This window comes from Leptonychotes weddellii, chromosome 9 (assembly GCF_054177405.1).
Source record: "Leptonychotes weddellii isolate Sample4059 chromosome 9, ASM5417740v2, whole genome shotgun sequence".
Lineage (NCBI taxonomy): Eukaryota > Metazoa > Chordata > Mammalia > Carnivora > Phocidae > Leptonychotes > Leptonychotes weddellii.
Window position 1 is genome coordinate 55406159 of NC_138377.1, and position 16998 is coordinate 55423156.

Here is a 16998-nt window from a genome sequence, read left to right on the forward strand (position 1 = left end):
AAGGCAGACACTTAACCATCTGAGCCACCCAGGCGCCCTGTAGACTGATCTTTTAAACTAAAAAAACTTCTGTGAAGTTTTCTAATACATTTTTCCTCATGTAAGTACTTATTGGCAGCACATTTTAAAATTATTTACTTGATTATAAAAACTTACATTTCAGTAGAGGAATAATGATATCTAATAATACCTTTTATTTATACAGTATTATCTGTGCAATTTCCAAGGATGTGTTCCTGAAAACTCTGGTATTAGAATTCTCCTCAAAACCTCAATAACGGGGCGCCTGGGTGGCTCAGATGGTTAAGCGTCTGCCTTCAGCTCAGATCATGATCCCAGGGTCCTGGGATCAAGCCCCGCATCGGGCTCCTGGCTCGGCGGGGAGCCTGCTTCTCCCTTTCCCTCTGCCTCTCTCCCTGCTCATGCCTTCTCTCTCTCTCCCTCTGTATCTCTGTGTCTCAAATGAATAAATAAAATCTTTAAAAAAAAAAAAAACCTCAATGACTTCCTATTTCAGGCAGAAGTAAAGTCCTCAAAATACAAAATGGACTGTAAGGCACTCTCAAATACACACACTCCATTTTAATCACATTGACCTCCTTACTGTTGATGCTGCATATTTCTACCTCAGGGCCTTTGTACTGGCTGGCATGATCTCCCCCTGGCTGACAAGGGGAAGACAGCTCCCTGCCTCATCTCCTTCAGATTGATGTGTAGATGCAGTTTCTCAATAAGGCCTTCCCTAATCACTTGTTTAAAATCACAATTCCCCTTTCCTTTATTTTTTCTCATTGTCCCATTACCAAATAACATGATTTACTTATACTATTTGTGGTCCATAATATACCCCAACTGAAATGTAAGCTGCATGCAGGCAGGGACTTTTGCATCTTTTGCTCTCTCCTATGAACTCACTGCTTTATGTACCCTCAGAGTTATATATTGAACCCTTATTAAAAATGAACTTTATGAATGAATGTATTAAAGACTTTAGGAATAAAGCAAGACTAGGGAACCAGAGTCATGAAAGGCCTTATAAAGATCTCTTTTAAGACCACTAATATACAGCCACTCTGGAAAACAGTATGGAGGTTCCTCAGAAAGTTGAAAATAGAGCTACCCTGTGACCCAGCAATTGCACTACTAGGTATTTACCCCAAAGATACAAATGTAGTGACCTGAAGGGGCACCTGCACCCCAATGTTTATAGCAGCAATGTCCACAATAGCCAAACTACGGAAAGACCCCAGATATCCATCGACACATGAATGGATAAAGATGTGGTATATATGTTCAATGGAATATTACGTAGCCATCAAAAAAATGAAATCTTGCCATTTGCAATGACGTGAATGGAACTAGAGGGACTATGCTAAGGGAAATAAGTCAATCAGAGAAATACAATTATCATATGATCTCACTGATATGCGGAATTTAAGAAACAAGGCAGAGGATCATGGCGGAAGAGAGGAAAAAATGTAACAAGACAAAACCAGAGAGGGAGACAAACCATAAGAGACTCTTAACTATAGGAAACAAACTGAGGGTTGCTGTAGGGGAGGGGGTTGGGGGAATTGGGTGGCTGGGTGATGGACATTGGGGAGGGTATGTGTTGTAGTGAGCGCTGTGTATTGTGTAAGACGGATGAATCACAGACCTGTACCCCTGAAACAAATAATACATTATATGTTAATAAAAAAAAATTGGAAGAGTTAAAAAAAAGAAAGACCTCTAATATAAACCAATGAAATCAAAAGAAAGTCAATGACCTAGGTAATTGATATTGTACAATTAATATCCATTTGCCATTACTTATTACAACTTTTTAGAATTTCCCTAAAAAAGGAATTTCCAACAAGATTCTTTTTTTTTTTTAAGATTTTATTTATTTATTTGACAGAGAGATAGCGAGAGCAGGAACACAAGCAGGGGGAGTGGGAGAGGGAGAAGCAGGCTCTCCGCTGAGCAGGGAGCCTGATGTGGAGCTCGAACCCAGGACCCTGGGATTGACCTGAGCCGAAGGCAGCCACTTAACAGACTGAGCCACCCAAGCACCCCTTCCAACAAGCTTCTTAAAAATTAACTTCACCTTGATCTAATAGTGCATACTAAAATACAGAACATCTTTTTTAATGTTACTAGCTAACCCTTTATCTCAAATTGGAGTAATTTACAACTCAAGCACACTCACTCAAAATTCTCTTGTTCAACTAAAAAGGTTTATAGAAGTAAATCAGTATATACTAGAATTTCATAAAAGAGGAATCTCTACTTAGATGGGGCTGTTGGAAAAGTTTAAGAGTAAATTACTGTATAGTACTTCATACAGTTTAACATCTATTATCTCATTCCACCCTCACAACAATTTTATGATATAAGCAGGTTAGGGAATGGTGTTCCCTACAAAAAAAAAAAAAGCAAAATGACTTTCCACAGTCCCCTGGCTACACAGTCTTAGGTCCGATAGTATGAATGATGCTTTAAAAAACAGGGTTGAATATCCCTGCTGGCAAACTCCAGGACAAATTTTGTTGCTATATTCAAGAGAGGAAATCATATTTTGAAAGCAAAAATGCACACTCCTCTTCATGGAAGAATCATTGCAATGTCCAGAAAGAACTGATAAGGACCACTGCAATCAGGATGTATAAGGACTGAGCTTTGTCCGAGTCACATGTTCTAACAGGAATCTAAGAGGAGTTGGATAGTGAGGTGATGGAAACAAGCCCAGGTCTAGGGTGCCCTGATAAGGCAAGCACAAAGCCAAGTATCATACATACCCGCTGCAGTGTAAAGTACTGGAAAGAGCATGGGCTTTGGAGTCTGACAGACTTGGATTCAAATCCCAGCTCTGTTACATACTGGCTGTGTTACTTTGGGTAAGTTACTTAATCTCTCTGAGCCTCACTTTCCTCACCTACAAAATGGAGATAATACCATTATCAAGGTAGTGACCCTGAAGGGATTTTGTGAGGGTTAAATGAGACAATAAATATAAAACTGTCTGCAAGTGCCTAGTATATTAACTTCCTTGCTTTCTTGAATGATACCAACTGGCTCTCCCTATAGTGCTATCTGAAGTGTAAATAAACAGGAACTTTTCTTTTTTTTTTTTTTTTTTTTTAAAGATTTTATTTATTTATTTGAGACAGAGAGCATGAGAGGGAGGAGGGTCAGAGGGAGAAGCAGACTCCCTGCCGAGCAGGGAGCCCGATGCGGGACTCGATCCAGGGACTCCAGGATCATGACCTGAGCCGAAGGCAGTCGCTCAACCAACTGAGCCACCCAGGCGCCCAACAGGAACTTTTCTTAAACCCTACTGAAGCTCCCATCCCATTACCTAGGAACCACCCCAGGAATCTTTAGTGCCAATTACACGTACCTGTAATTCTATTGTTCAACAGCAGCTGGAGTGTTCAAACAGCCACTTTCCTCTACATAAACAATTATAAATATTCCTGCCAGAACCTTACCTGGTCTGAGATTATATAAACAGATCCTAACGACTGGAGATTTCAAATCCTATTACAATGAAAATTCCTGTAAAAAAGTTCTTCTAAGCCCTAGTCAGTGACTAATTTATTGGATCAATATTAGACTAAAAAACTAAATTAATATATTAGTAGTAGTAAATACCTTTAGAAAATTCAATTCTACATTATATACCTTTCCAGAAGCTATTCAAATAGCCCAAACCAATACTTGCTTTCCTCACTATAATACTAAATATATCTATATATATTTAAATTCTGTATAGTATATGTATTCATATTCTGGGATATCAGAAAAGTAAATTTATCTAACCAAGTGGCCTATACGCATCTTATTTGCTAAAATTATTCTATTTGAATAACAATATAATGTTAATTATGACTTTTAAATTTATGAATACTTTTTCATTCTGAATCTTAGTCCTCCAAAGAAATAATTCATAATAACTTATGTTTTGTGATTACAGGAAGATAGACGTTCATTGTAAAAATTCAAATGCTACAGAAGTACTAAAGGTAGAAAATATAATATCCCTAATCTTACAGCCTCTTGTCCCCTGGATAACCACCAATAACAATTTGGTATACGTTCCTATAGACTTTGTTTTCTTTGCATATAATTTAGGCAAGTTTTCACAAGAATTATGGTTTGGGGGGAGTGAAAAAGGAAGCAGTAATGAGGGAAATTCTTCTGTAAACACGCTTGCTAATGCTAAAAATATGCTTAAATGCAAAGGCAGAACACATAGCTGCATATATTGTATAATCCATTTTTGTCTATAAACAAATATCAAAAAATAACATTAGCCTCCAGGGAAATACAGATCAAAGGCACAACCAGATACTACTTCTCACACACTAGAATGGCTATAGTCAAAAAGACATAACTAGTGTGGTTAAGAATGTGGAGAAATCAGAACCCTCACACACTGCTGGTAAGAATATAAATGGTATAGCCCTTTGGAAACAGTTTGGCAATTCCTCAAAATGTTAAACATAGAGTTACTGTATATGACCCAGCAATTCCATTTGGAGGTACATCCAAGAGAAAGTAAGACACACACATCCACAAATATCCATAAAATGGAATATTTGATAATAAAAAGGAATGAAGCACTGATACATGCTACAACATGAATGAATACTGAAAACATTATGCTACATGAAAGAAACCAGTGACAAAAGAGCCACATACTCTGTGATTCCATTTATATGAAATGTCCAAAAGTAAATCTATAGAGACAGAAAGTGGATTAATAGTTGCTTAGGGCTCAGGAGTTGGGGGAAAATGAGGACTGACTATTAATGAGCATGGAGTTTTTTCATGGAGTGATAAAAATGTTCTAAAATTGATTGTGGTGATGCTTGCACAACTCTGTAAATACACTAAAAACTACTGAATTGTACACTTTAGGTGAACTGTAGGACGTGTGAATTTTGTTTCAGTAAAACTGTTAGAAAATAGTAACATTTGTCATTTCCGGATGATGAACAACTAGTCATCTTTATTTTTTTATTTACATCTTTTTGTAATTTCCAAATTTTTGGTAATGACTAAGACTATTATTTTTTAAATCAAAGGGAAATTTATTTTTCAAAGTGCTCCTTGTGAGAAATACGGTGATATTATACTGGGGATTGAGATGGAATTGCCACTTGAATTCATTTAGTTATTCATTCATTCAATATCTACTATGTGTTCCATGAATCATACCAGCATGAGAAAAGTTCTAACTCCAAATCAATAAATTACATCAACTTAACACAGACAAGACTCCTCTGTTGACTTCAAAAGATCAATTATACATCATACCACCACTGACTTAACTGCTTTAATTCTGCACCAAAGGTTATATTTAACTATGCAAGAAGTATCAGGAAATTCTCTCTTCATTAAAATAATCTGTTTCCAAATTTTAAAACTCCCTTTAATATTAAAAAAAAAACAATGCAACATTTCATAGTTTGATAGTAGAAAAGGTATACCAACAATTCAATTAGCAACAAGGGGTAATAACTCAAAAACAGTGAGAATCATTTAAGATCCTTTATTGGCTATCAGGTCGATCATAACAAGGATCTTTATGTAAACTGTTACCAAGATTAAAACAAAGTCAAAAGAATTCCTTGGCAATAGTCTGTCCTGAAGTTGAAAAGACCATAGGCTAAAAGCATGGATGAGGAGGAATAAGAGGTATATGATATTTTTGTTATTTCAGCTACATGTACCTAACACCTATCCGCTGCAAATTAAATACTCAATCAGAATCTCCAAGGATAGTACCATGAAAAGGTTTTGGGGGAAGTGGCTGGCCTCATCTAACTTCTTGATTAGGAGAGTAAAACAAGGCATCTATATTTTGAAAAACTTCACTGGCTATACTGAAGGGCAACCAGGCTTAAAAATCACTATATGAAACAATACTCCTCAAAGGAAACAAGAGAAAGAAAAATCTGTTCCATAATTTAAAGATTAGAGTCAATGTAGCAAATACACTGGAGGGAGAAAAACTTGAGAGCAAGGAGACTACAGTACTAATCAGAGTAATCATACTCCAAAAGTCTGGTGGAGGCATGTCGGCTTGCACCAGGGAAGCAGAAAGCAGAATGGATCAAGTCAAGCCCAAGCAGAAGCTAAAGGACCTAATCACCAAATAGTTGTGGGAAATGAAGGAGAAACAAAAGGCAAAAGTGACTCCAAGGTCTCAAATAGTAACCAGATGGCCAGGGATACCATTAACCAATGAAGGGAAGACAAAAAAGAGATGCTGGTTTGAAAGCTAAAGAGTAACCAGAGAAAAGGTTCAAGAGGCTTTAAGGTTTTGTAATGTTGTATTTGTCATATTCTACTAAAGTGGGATTTTGAGTACATCTGCTATAATACTTTGTCATGTCCTACTAAAGTTGGATACTGAGTACACAGGGGTTCGTTTTATTATTGCTTTTAAAATTGAACATACAAATATCACAAAATTCAGGTAGAAATAAGGAGTCAAGGCTCCTATGTATGATATACATAACAATGAAAAAAGTGGAAAAAAGGGAAGTGGAGGTAGTAAATTTGGTTTGGGACCTATTGAAACTAAAGAACTCTATCATTCATGAGACAGAAGTTACAGGGGAAAAAAGAGAAGTTAGAGAAGTTTGGAAATGGTTAGCGAACAAAGATAATGCCATGGAAGCCAAGGACATAGATGAGAATTCTCAAGGACAGCCTGTGAAAGACCATGGGATGGTAAAGAGCCAACAAAAGGAGTCAACTAAAACATAATAATTAAAATGGATAGAAGCCCTTACTAATTCCTTTCCCTCTCCAAAGGCATACAGAAGAAAATAAATTAAAAAAAAAAAAAAGCTACCATTTATCTTACTAAATTCCAGAGGCGGGTCCAGAATTTCCAGTTAGGTGGAGTTAGAGGAATAAACTTAAAGAGGGCCTGAAGATGCTTTTATCAAATTAGAAAATATTAACTGACCACATGAAAACACTAAGAGAAAGAGTTTTGAGGGAAATAATTCCTCTCCCCTTTGGCACCAACATTGCTATATTCTAGGCATTGCATGAAACAGGTCATCTAATCTTTCATCCCCATAATAAGCTTATTAGATAGATGAGGAAACTGAGGCTGGACTGGAATAGCAACTTGCTCAGGGTTACAGATCTTCCAAGGAGTTCTCTCATCTGGGTTCCCAGAGCTCTCATAGCTCTTTATACCTTCCTAGAGTTTCTCATTACTCATCTTGCTTTAATGTGCATTTATGTGCCTCTCTCTCACTGTACTGTTAGCTCCTCAATGACAGGGTTTGTGTCATTCACTTCTGTATCCCTATAGATAGGAATAAGTAAATATTATGTTGAATTAAACATATGAAAGAACTTGGTGAGAATAGCATCAAGGAAGCCAACAGGGGAAAGAGTTTTTAGAAATGGTCAACAGTGGCAAATGTACAGAGAAAACCATCAGTATATCTGAATTCATCATTGGCATTGAACTGATATCCCTTATTCACTTATTGAACGCCTACAATTTGCAGGACAATGTGTTAAGCACAACGAACACGGGAAAATAAAATCTGGTACACACCAAAAGGTTTTCGGAGAAGTAGACACATCTAAATTCTTGATCGGGAGAGCAAAGCAGAGTCAGGCCTGTAATTGCCTACACCTAATTTGGCTAATAAATCTGAAAACAACTTAAAAGGGTCACAGTGCATCTTTTAATAAAACTTCTGATGGGGCACACGAGATGAAAAAGGGCCAGTGCACCTCAGTCTCGGTGCCGAGAGCTGGTGGCCAGGGAAGCCGACTCCCTTCGGAGTCTCTGGCCCCAAGCACAGCTGAGGCTGCCCCTAGTGCCAGTCCGTGGTCGGGGGCGGGAAAAAGCAAGATACTTACAGCAAAAAGCACCGCTACCGCTGTGGCCCAAAGGGGCCGGCGATTCTTTCGCGAGGCCCCTGCGCCGTGGGAGGAAACCAAGGAAAGCAGGGATCAGACAGACAGGTGCGACCCCACAGCCCGACTTCCCAAACTATACAAACTAGGGCTCCAGCGCCCAGCACCGCGACGCCAACTCCCACCAGCTGGAAGACCGACGATTGCCACCGAACCTTCCGCCCAATGAGGAAACGTCACCACTCAGCGAAGTCCAGCCTTTCATGAAAAGGATACACTTCCGCTTCCGGGGCACCTGCCGCATTCTTTCAGTGCTTTGACTGGAAAGGTTTATTGAGATGTTTCTTTGCTTCGACTGGCCTTTTGACATTCCGTTTTCTATCGCTCAATCACTGCGACAGCAAAATGGCAAGATAGGACGCCCTCTAGGGATGCGATCCCAGGAAAGAATTCCGGCCTCGATAAGTTACTTTAAGAAAAAGTGGCTAGGCTATGCACTGCCAGCAGAGAGGGGAGTGGTGAGAGATGGAGGTGCGATTAGAGAGTATAGATTTCTCCCCATGCGCGTGTGAGAACTCCCAAAAGGGGCGGGGCTTAGGGATTTCGCAGCCGGGGGAGGCGGGTTCCTCCGTGTCGGATCTGGCGTGGAGACCCGTCTCTGCTTGCGCGTGCGCAATGCGAACCTTCCCCTGTGCTGTTTTCTGCTTTCAGCATGGAATTCCGCTCGGCGCGGCGAGCAATCCTAAGGTTGCTGCGTACGGTGACTCCGGCGGACCTCCCAGCGCTGCTCGAGTGGATGCGAACTACCCGTAAGCGACCAGAGCCAGACGCAAGTGGTTGGGGCAAGGATATGCTATGGCCGCCGACCTTGGGGACTTAAGACAGGGTGAGGTCGAAAGCCTCCTAGGGGTCGCTGTGCTGGTCCCCGCTCGAGTATAGGACAGATTGGCGGGGGCACACCTCAAACTTTAGCAGCTTAAGAGTCCAGTTTGGGATTGGGTGCAGGAAGACCTGGCCCTCGGTTGTTTGTGATTGCGCTGCAGACTTCAGACAAGCCACTAGAGGCTCCTTGTGCCTAACCCTTTTCAGAAGGAAAAGAAGGGGAGGGGGATTTTGCCCCTCCTCTCTCCCCTCATTACTCCCACAAACTTGTGACTACCATTAAAGAAACCACCTGAAAAAGCACTTTGCAAAAGAGTTTCAGGCAGTGGAGCAGGAAGCTTTTACCCTGCAAGCAAAATCACCTGTAGCTAGTGCATTTATTTTCTCAGTTGTAAAGTGGACCATCAATTTGATAGCAGTTTTTCCGGGGTGAGGGAAAGGAGAGAAGGGGGTGGGGATAGGGAAAAGACTCTGATTTTAAACTGTTAATAAAATTAATAATTAAAAGCACAAGTTAGAATCGAGGAAATATGTTGATTAGGTAGACTTGGTGAAGAATGGTTAGATCTGTTTTGGCACAGTGAGGCCTGGTGAAGCACAAGAAAATAGGATATTCCTTGTTTGGGAGCTTTGCCAAACTAGGTTATGCCTCTATACCTCTCAACATTGAATCCTATGTTTATTTTCATCCAAACTCATGACTTGAAATTTTCCTATGTGCTAATGATTTCCAAACTTGACTTCTTCCTAGAACGCTCTCTTTCTTTGTGATGTTAGAGTCAATCAGTAGGTTGGGGTATTACTATTATTACACATTTGGGGAGATCATTATGCCAAACTGAAATTAACTTGGACTACTGATAGTGAAGTTTAGCCTGGAAAAGTAGAGAAAACCAGACAGGTAACTTCATACTTACACACACATAACAAGATTCAGGATAGGAATTGCTGAGTCTCCTGTCTCTTCATTTAAACCTTGTATTGCCAGTTTTATCGATCATATCCCAGTTGATTATAAAACGTGCTAATTTCCAGGTTTCTGCATTCCTCAGCACAATATCTTTTATTCCCAAAACCCTGAGTGCCTACAAAAATGCCACCTACTGCCTGGTTCTAGCAATTGCACAATTACTAAAATATCCTTTCCTTCAAGATTTCAGTTTTGTGGAACCATTTGTAATCTAAATCTCCAGTTTTAGAGGCATCATTTGAGAACTCCATTTTTCAAAAATCAGGAAAACTTGAAAGCGTGTTTTGGATGATAATTTTGTAAACAGGAAAACCCAATATCACTGGCTAAAGAGTACCTTTTTACTCTTTTAAAAAGCTTTCTGTTCCTTTCTCCAGCACACCCTGTAGTCAGAGAAGCTCATGCATTTTGTTAAATTATTTAGAAAACAACCTGAGTTTCTGAGAATGTTTATTAACATGAGTATTTTAAGAAGTGAGGGTGTCACTTTGCTTAAAATGGAGTGTTTTAACAAATCTTAAAAAGCAACTTATTAGTATACCGTTTTAGATGGTAAAATACCCATAACATAAAATTTACCATTTTAAGCTGTTTTTAAGTGTACAGTTCAGTGGCTTTATATACATTTATTTGCATTGTGCAACCATCACCACCATCTATCTCCAGAACTTTCTCATCTTCTCAAGCTGAAACTTAGTATACCTTTTTATGAAGTGGCTCTAAATAGAGCACAAAAGATTCTTCCAATTACTTTCCTAATTAATGTCTTTCTAGGAAAAAAAAATTATCTTTTATCTCTAGCATTAAGTCACTTGCATAATATCTTACTTGTCTGACGTTTTCTTAGACCTTTAGTAATTATAAATTCTCCTTGAATTTTTCTGCCATTTAATGGAATAGCAAGAGACAATAATAGGCACTGAGTATGACTTTGATTTTGAGTTTCGTAGTTTATTAAAACTAAAAAACATTACAGGTAAAATCACAATAATTTTAGATCCACAAAAGAAAGAATAATATTCTTGATCTCTGAAGGAATAGTGGGATTATCTCGCCAAGACCTGGGGTCATTTAGGATCAGGCTGGTGGAACCAGAAGCTTGGACCAGGGCAGAGCCAAGCACATGTCAATGCCTGATAAACTGAAGATGTAGAAGAAGTAAAGATAGGAGCCGACATTTTTCCTTGGTACAGCATAGGCCAAAGATCTAGGAAACAACACTAATATAGGAAGGATGAACCAAGTCTGAGGGGCAAAGCACACAAAGATACCCACCCCTCCCCCCCAAAAAAATAAATAAAAGGAGCAAAATACAGCAGGACCTCAGCTGATTGATTCTGATCTTGCGGCAGAGCATCTGTTCTATTTCCTGTGTGTAAGTAAAGTGGGCTCTTGATCTAGATTTCAAAGTGTAGGAGAGTGACTGCAACCCATTAAGTGAAGGAAGCTAAGAACCAGAACTGCAAGTGGGATCCCCAATCAGCATATAAAAAAATCCGTTGGGGGATGCCTGGGTGGCTCAGTTGGTTAAGCCACTGACTCTTTTTTTTTTTTTTAAGATTTTTTTTTTTTTTTGAGAGAGAGAGAGAGAGCATGAGAGGGGGGAGGGTCAGAGGGAGAAGCAGACTCCCTGCCGAGCAGGGAGCCCGATGCGGGACTCGATCCTGGGACTCCAGGATCATGACCTGAGCCGAAGGCAGTCGCTTAACCAACTGAGCCACCCAGGCGCCCAAGCCACTGACTCTTGATCTCAGCTTAGGTCTTGATCTCAGGGTCATGGGTTCATGCCCTGCATTGGGCTCCACCCTGGGCGTGGAGCCTACTTAAAAATTAAAAAAATAAATAAATAAATTGGAACAGCTATCTGTTAACAAATGCTTTTCTGAAGCCTCTGAATTTTTCTTGGATATGCAAATACAAATGAGGAAGTCAAACCCACAGCCCATAAGAGTTTCTATTAAGAATCAAGTTGCAAAGGAAAGAAAATTAGGGTTTGCTTTAAGAAAATTAACAAAATCATCAAAAATTATTTAATGCTTAAAGAAGGCGACAGTAGGTGACTAGAAGCTTTTAGAAGCTTCACTGTATCCTGTATTTTAAGTATATCTTCACTGACCAGAATTGGACATGTTTGTGAGCTGCAGCTGCAGAGCTGTTAGAAGTTCTTTGAAATTCCTGCAAATCTGAAAAGCCAAGCCCGGTTTCTCGTTACGTTTGTTAGCATACTGACCCAGTTCCATATTGCATTACTACTGAGGAAGTATCAATATAACAAAGATATTCCAGTCTTTATTGAACCATATAAATCTGTGAAAGTTATCAATTACACGTGGTAACAAATAGATTGTTTCTTCAAAAACTAAAAAGGTAAAGGTATACTGAGCAAATTGGTACCTCTTTTTTTTTTAATTGGTATCTCTTAAATATTTCTGTTAAACAAAAAGAATTATACTTTTCTTTAAAGTACTTTTGTACTTTAATATATTGTTGTATATTAAAAATGGGCATGATCTATGAAAAGAATAATATGTCATAAACAAGTGAGTTTATCCCAAGAATGTATTGTTGAGCATTATAAAATCAATGTAATTCACCATGTTAAGTAAAAAGAAAAACTGTTATTATCTAACTAGACCAGAAAAAGCTTTTGACAACATCCAACATTTCTTCCTGATAATAACTCTCATCAGACTAGAAGGGAACACTCTCAACCTGATAAAGGGCATCTGTGAAAAATCTATAGCTAACCTCAACTTAACAGTGAAAGACTGGGTTCTTTCCCCTAAGGTCAGAAACAACAGATGGGCACTCATTGCTACTACCCAGCATCATAATACAGCTTCTGGCCAGTACGATATGGCAAGAAAAAGAGGAGGGAGGCATTTCAATTAGGAACAGATGAATGGATAAACAAATTGTGACATATTTTTATAATGGAATACTACTTGGCAAATAAATGGAAAGAAGTATTTGTACAACAGCATGTATAAATTATACTAAGTGAAAGAAACCATATTAAAAAAGACTGTATACTATATAATTTCACTTACCTAAAACTAGAAAATGCAGACTAACCTGTAGTGACAGAAAATGCGTCTCTGACGGCTGAGTGAGTAGAGGGGTTAGAGAGGAGAAGGATTACAAATGGGCAGGAGGAAACATTTAGGGGCGACAGATATGTCTACCATCTTGATTGTAAGTGACAGTTTCATATCTGTATACATCATATTTATATAATTATATACTTTAAATATGTACAGTTTATTGTGTATGAATTCTATTTCTATAAAGCTGTTTTTTGAAAAATGGCCACAAGTTCTTTGACCCTCATTCCATGAGATGTCTGATCTGTATTGTCTACCTTTGAGTCTGGGTGGGCTCTCTGACAGCTTTGACCAATAGAATATGACAGAAGTGACACCATGTCAGTTTCAGATCCAGGACTTAAGAAACTGGCAACTTCTACTTTCTGTCTCTTGGCATGCTTGGTCTGGGAGAAGCTAACCATCATGTATGCAGTCTAACTACCTTGAGATTATCAAACTGTCAGGAACTCCCAGCTATCCTATGGAGAGCAAGATGCCCAGCCATGCTGTAACTGTTCTTGCCATCCTAGTCCAGGCACTAGACATGTGAGTGAAGTAGCCATCTGAAATGCCTAGTCCAGTCAAGCCTTTATTACAAATAACATTGCTTGAACATTCATGTACAGATTTTTGTGTTAACCTAAGTTCTCATTTCTTTGTGATAATATTCAGGAGCGTAATTGCTGGGTCATATGGTAAGTGCATTTTTAGTTTTATGGAAATTGCCAAACTGTTTTCCGGAGTGGCTGTAGCATTTTGCATTTATACAAACAATATATGAGGTAATCCAATTTCTCTGCATCCTCACTTGCATTTGGTATTATCAGTATTTTTTTTTATTTTAGCCATTCTGTTAATTGTGTAGTGATATATCATTGGGTTTTAATTTCCATTTCCCTCATGATGTTGAACAATTATTGTTCATGTGTTTATTTGCCATTTAAATATTATCTTTGATGAAATGTCTGTTCATGTCTCTTGCCCATTTTTAATTGTATTTTTTGTATACTGTCATTTTGAGTGTTCTTTATCTATTTTAGATATAAGCCCTTTGTCATATATGTGGTTTGCAAATATTTTTTTTTTAATTTTTTATTTATTTATTTGAGAGAGAGAAAGAGAAACAGCATGAGGGGGGATAGGGTCAGAGGGAGAAGCAGGCTCCCTACTGAGCCAGGAGCCCGATGTGGGACTCGATCCCAGGACTCCGGGATCATGACCTGAGCGGAAGGCAGTCGCTTAACCAACTGAGCCACCCAGGTGCCCTGTGGTTTGCAAATATTTTCTCCCAGTCTGTAATTTGTTCATCCTCTTAACAGAGTTTTTAAAAGCAAAAGTTTTTAATATTGATGAGGTCCAAGGTACCCACTTTTCCTTTTTTGATGTCAACTTTAAGAACTCTGTTTAGCTCTAGATCCCAAAGATTTTTCTCCTATTTTTTCTCTTTAAAAATTATACAACACTATATTAGTGTCAAGTTCTGTGTTGTTGTCTTTTTTTCTAAAAGAACTGTGGTTTTGTCTTTTGCATTTAATTCTTTGATCCAGGTTAATTTTTGTGTAAGGTGTGAAGTTTAGGTTGAAGTTCATTTTTTCCCCTATAGATGTCCATTTACTCCAGGACCATTTGTTGAAAAGGCTATTAAGATCAGTTGGGCATTTTTGTGTGGATCCATTTCTGAGCCCTCTATTTTATTCTGTTGATTTATGTCTCTCTCCCTGACCAATACCACACTGTCTTGATTACTGTAACTATTATTGTTTAAAAGTATTTTCTTTAACTTCCAAGTGTTTGGAGACTTCCAGTTTAATTCCATTATGGTCAGAAAAGATATTCTGTATGAATTCAATTCATCTAAAATTTTTAGTATTTGTTTTATGACCCAGGATATGGTTTATCCTGGTGAATGTTCGATGGGTACTTGGGGAAAAAACTGTGTATTTTACTTTGTTTAGTGGCGTGTTTTATAAATACCTGTTAGAACTTGTTAGTCGATTATATTTTTCAGTTGTATATCTTTGCTGATTTTCTGCCTAGTAGTCTACCAGTTGCTAAGAGTGGGGCAGTGAAGTCCCCAGTTATAATTGTGGATTTGCCTCTTTCTCCCTTCAGATCTATCAGTTTTTGTTTCATGTATTCTGAAGCTCTTGTTTAATGTATGCACATTTAGGATAACTGTGTCTTTTTGGTGGATTGATCCTTTAATAATTAAGTAGTGTTCCTCTTTGTCCCTAATAATTTTCTTTGCTTTAAAGTCTAGTTCTCTCATATTAATATAGCCACTCCCATTTTTTAACTAATGTTGGCACAATATATTTTTTCTATCCTTTTACAAAAATTCATTCTTCCTATATCGTTGTGTTTGAAGTGAGTTTCTATTGACAACATATAGTTGGGTTGTGTTTTTAAATCTACTTTGCCAGTTTCTGTCTTTTAACTGATATATTTAGTGCATTTACATTTAAAGTAATTATTGCTATATTAGAACTTAAGTCTGGCATCTTATTGTTCATTTTCTGCTTGTTCCTTCTGTTTCTTAACCTGTTTATCTCTGCTTGCCTTCCTATATATTACTAGGACAGTTTTAGAATTCTATATTTGTTTTTCTGAGTATATCTCTATATAGTTTTCTTTTTGATTGTTCTTTTTTTTTGTAGTTACATACATACGTAACTCATCACCATCTACTGGTACAAGTGTTTTATTATCACTTGAGTGAAGTATTGACTTACTTCCATTTAGGTCCCTTTACCCTCCCCCACTTTTTAAATACAATTGTTTTATATCAGATGGTTATATCAGATTATTTCATAAATTTTGATTAAACCATCAAATATGTTTTAAGAAACTAATGACAAGAAAGATAGTCTCTCATACTTACTCTATTTTTACCCATCCTGTTCTTTCCTTTCTGAAGTTCCAAACCTTCTTCTGCTGTTTCTTTTCTGTTGGAGAACTTCTATAGCCATTCTTTAAGGGAAGATCTGCTGGCAACAAATTCTCTTAGTTTTTCCTCATCTGAGGATATCTTTATTTCCCCTTCATTTCTGAAGGACAATTTTATAAGATATAAAATCCACAGCTGGGGCGCCTGGGTGGCTCAGTCGTTAAGCGCCTGCCTTCGGCTCAGGTCATGATCCCAGGGTCCTGGGATCGAGCCCGCATCAGGCTCCCTGCTCAGCGGGAAGCCTGCTTCTCCCTCTCCCACTCCCCCTGCTTGTGTTCCCTCTCTCGCTGTCTCTCTCTGCCAAATAAATAAATAAAATCTTAAAAAATAAAATAAAATGCACAGCTTACAGTCCTTTTTTTTTTTTTTTACCAGAACTTGAAAAATGTACCTCCTTCTGGCTCCCATGGGTCAGATGAATAATTCACTGTTGTTCAAATGGGTATTTGCCTACAGAGAATTAATCTTTTCTCTGATTTTAAGGTTTGTTCTTTGTCTTTTATTTTCAGAAGTTTAATTATGACATGTCCTTGTGTGGATTTCTTTGGGTCTATTCTATTTGGAGTTTCTTAGCTTCTTAAAAACCAAATTTGGGGGCGGGGGTTAGCTATATTTCTTTAAATGCTTTTTAGACCCACACTCTTTCTCCCACTTCTGCAACTCTGATACTAATATTAGATCTTTTGTTGTTGACCCATAGATCTCTGAGGCTCTATTCTTTTATTCAGTCTATTTTCTCTCTGTTGTTCAGATGGAGTAAATTTTATGTCTGTCCTCAAGTTCGGTGGTTCTGTCCTCTGTCATCTCTACTATTAAGCCCACCCAGCAAGTTTTTTTTATTTTGATTATTGTGTTTTTCAGTTTTGTAATTTGCATTTAATTCTTTATTTATAACTTCCATTCCTTTGCTGAGATTTTCTGTTTTTTTCACTTGTTGAAAGAAAATTCGTAATTGCTTATTGAAGCGTTTTTGTGATGGCTGCTTAAAATCCTTCTTTGATAATCCAAATTCTGATTCATTTGGATACTGGATATATAATCCAGAAATTGTCAGATTCAAATTATGAATCATATGATTATTTTCCTGTTCTTTGTATGATAATTGATTTTTCCATTGTATCCTGGATATTTTTGGATATTATGCTAGGATAATTTTGATTTTATCCCAGGTATTTTGGGTATTATGCTAAGACTCTTGTTACTATTCAAATTTTCTATCTTTTTTTTTT

General features: G+C 37.9%; 2 protein-coding genes across 7 annotated transcripts in view; one reads left to right on the forward strand and one right to left on the reverse strand.

Annotated features, from left to right (window-relative positions):
* SRP54 (signal recognition particle 54) overlaps window positions 1-16998 on the reverse strand; it is a 248683-nt gene that overhangs the window by 33181 nt on the left and 198504 nt on the right. The window contains exon 1 of one of the 2 annotated variants that reach the window (XM_081830631.1): window positions 7888-8126. The exons of the other annotated variant lie outside the window; for it this stretch is intronic. The gene's annotated coding sequence lies outside the window, so the exon portion shown is untranslated. Of the gene's footprint in view, window positions 1-7887; window positions 8127-16998 lie in introns of those variants that run through there. 2 annotated transcript variants of the gene reach the window in all.
* Window positions 8177-16998, forward strand: part of LOC102728304 (uncharacterized) — a 32138-nt gene continuing 23316 nt past the window's right edge. Inside the window, exons 1-2 of one of the 5 annotated variants that reach the window (XM_031026916.2) lie at window positions 8177-8292; window positions 8596-8693. In XM_031026916.2, the coding sequence (XP_030882776.2) occupies window positions 8597-8693 (97 nt within the window). In that variant the 5' untranslated portion in view covers window positions 8177-8292; window position 8596. Of the gene's footprint in view, window positions 8416-8566; window positions 8771-13165; window positions 13369-16144; window positions 16253-16998 lie in introns of those variants that run through there. The other 4 variants (XM_006732225.3, XM_081830647.1, XM_081830646.1 and 1 more) reach the window with 4 other exon arrangements.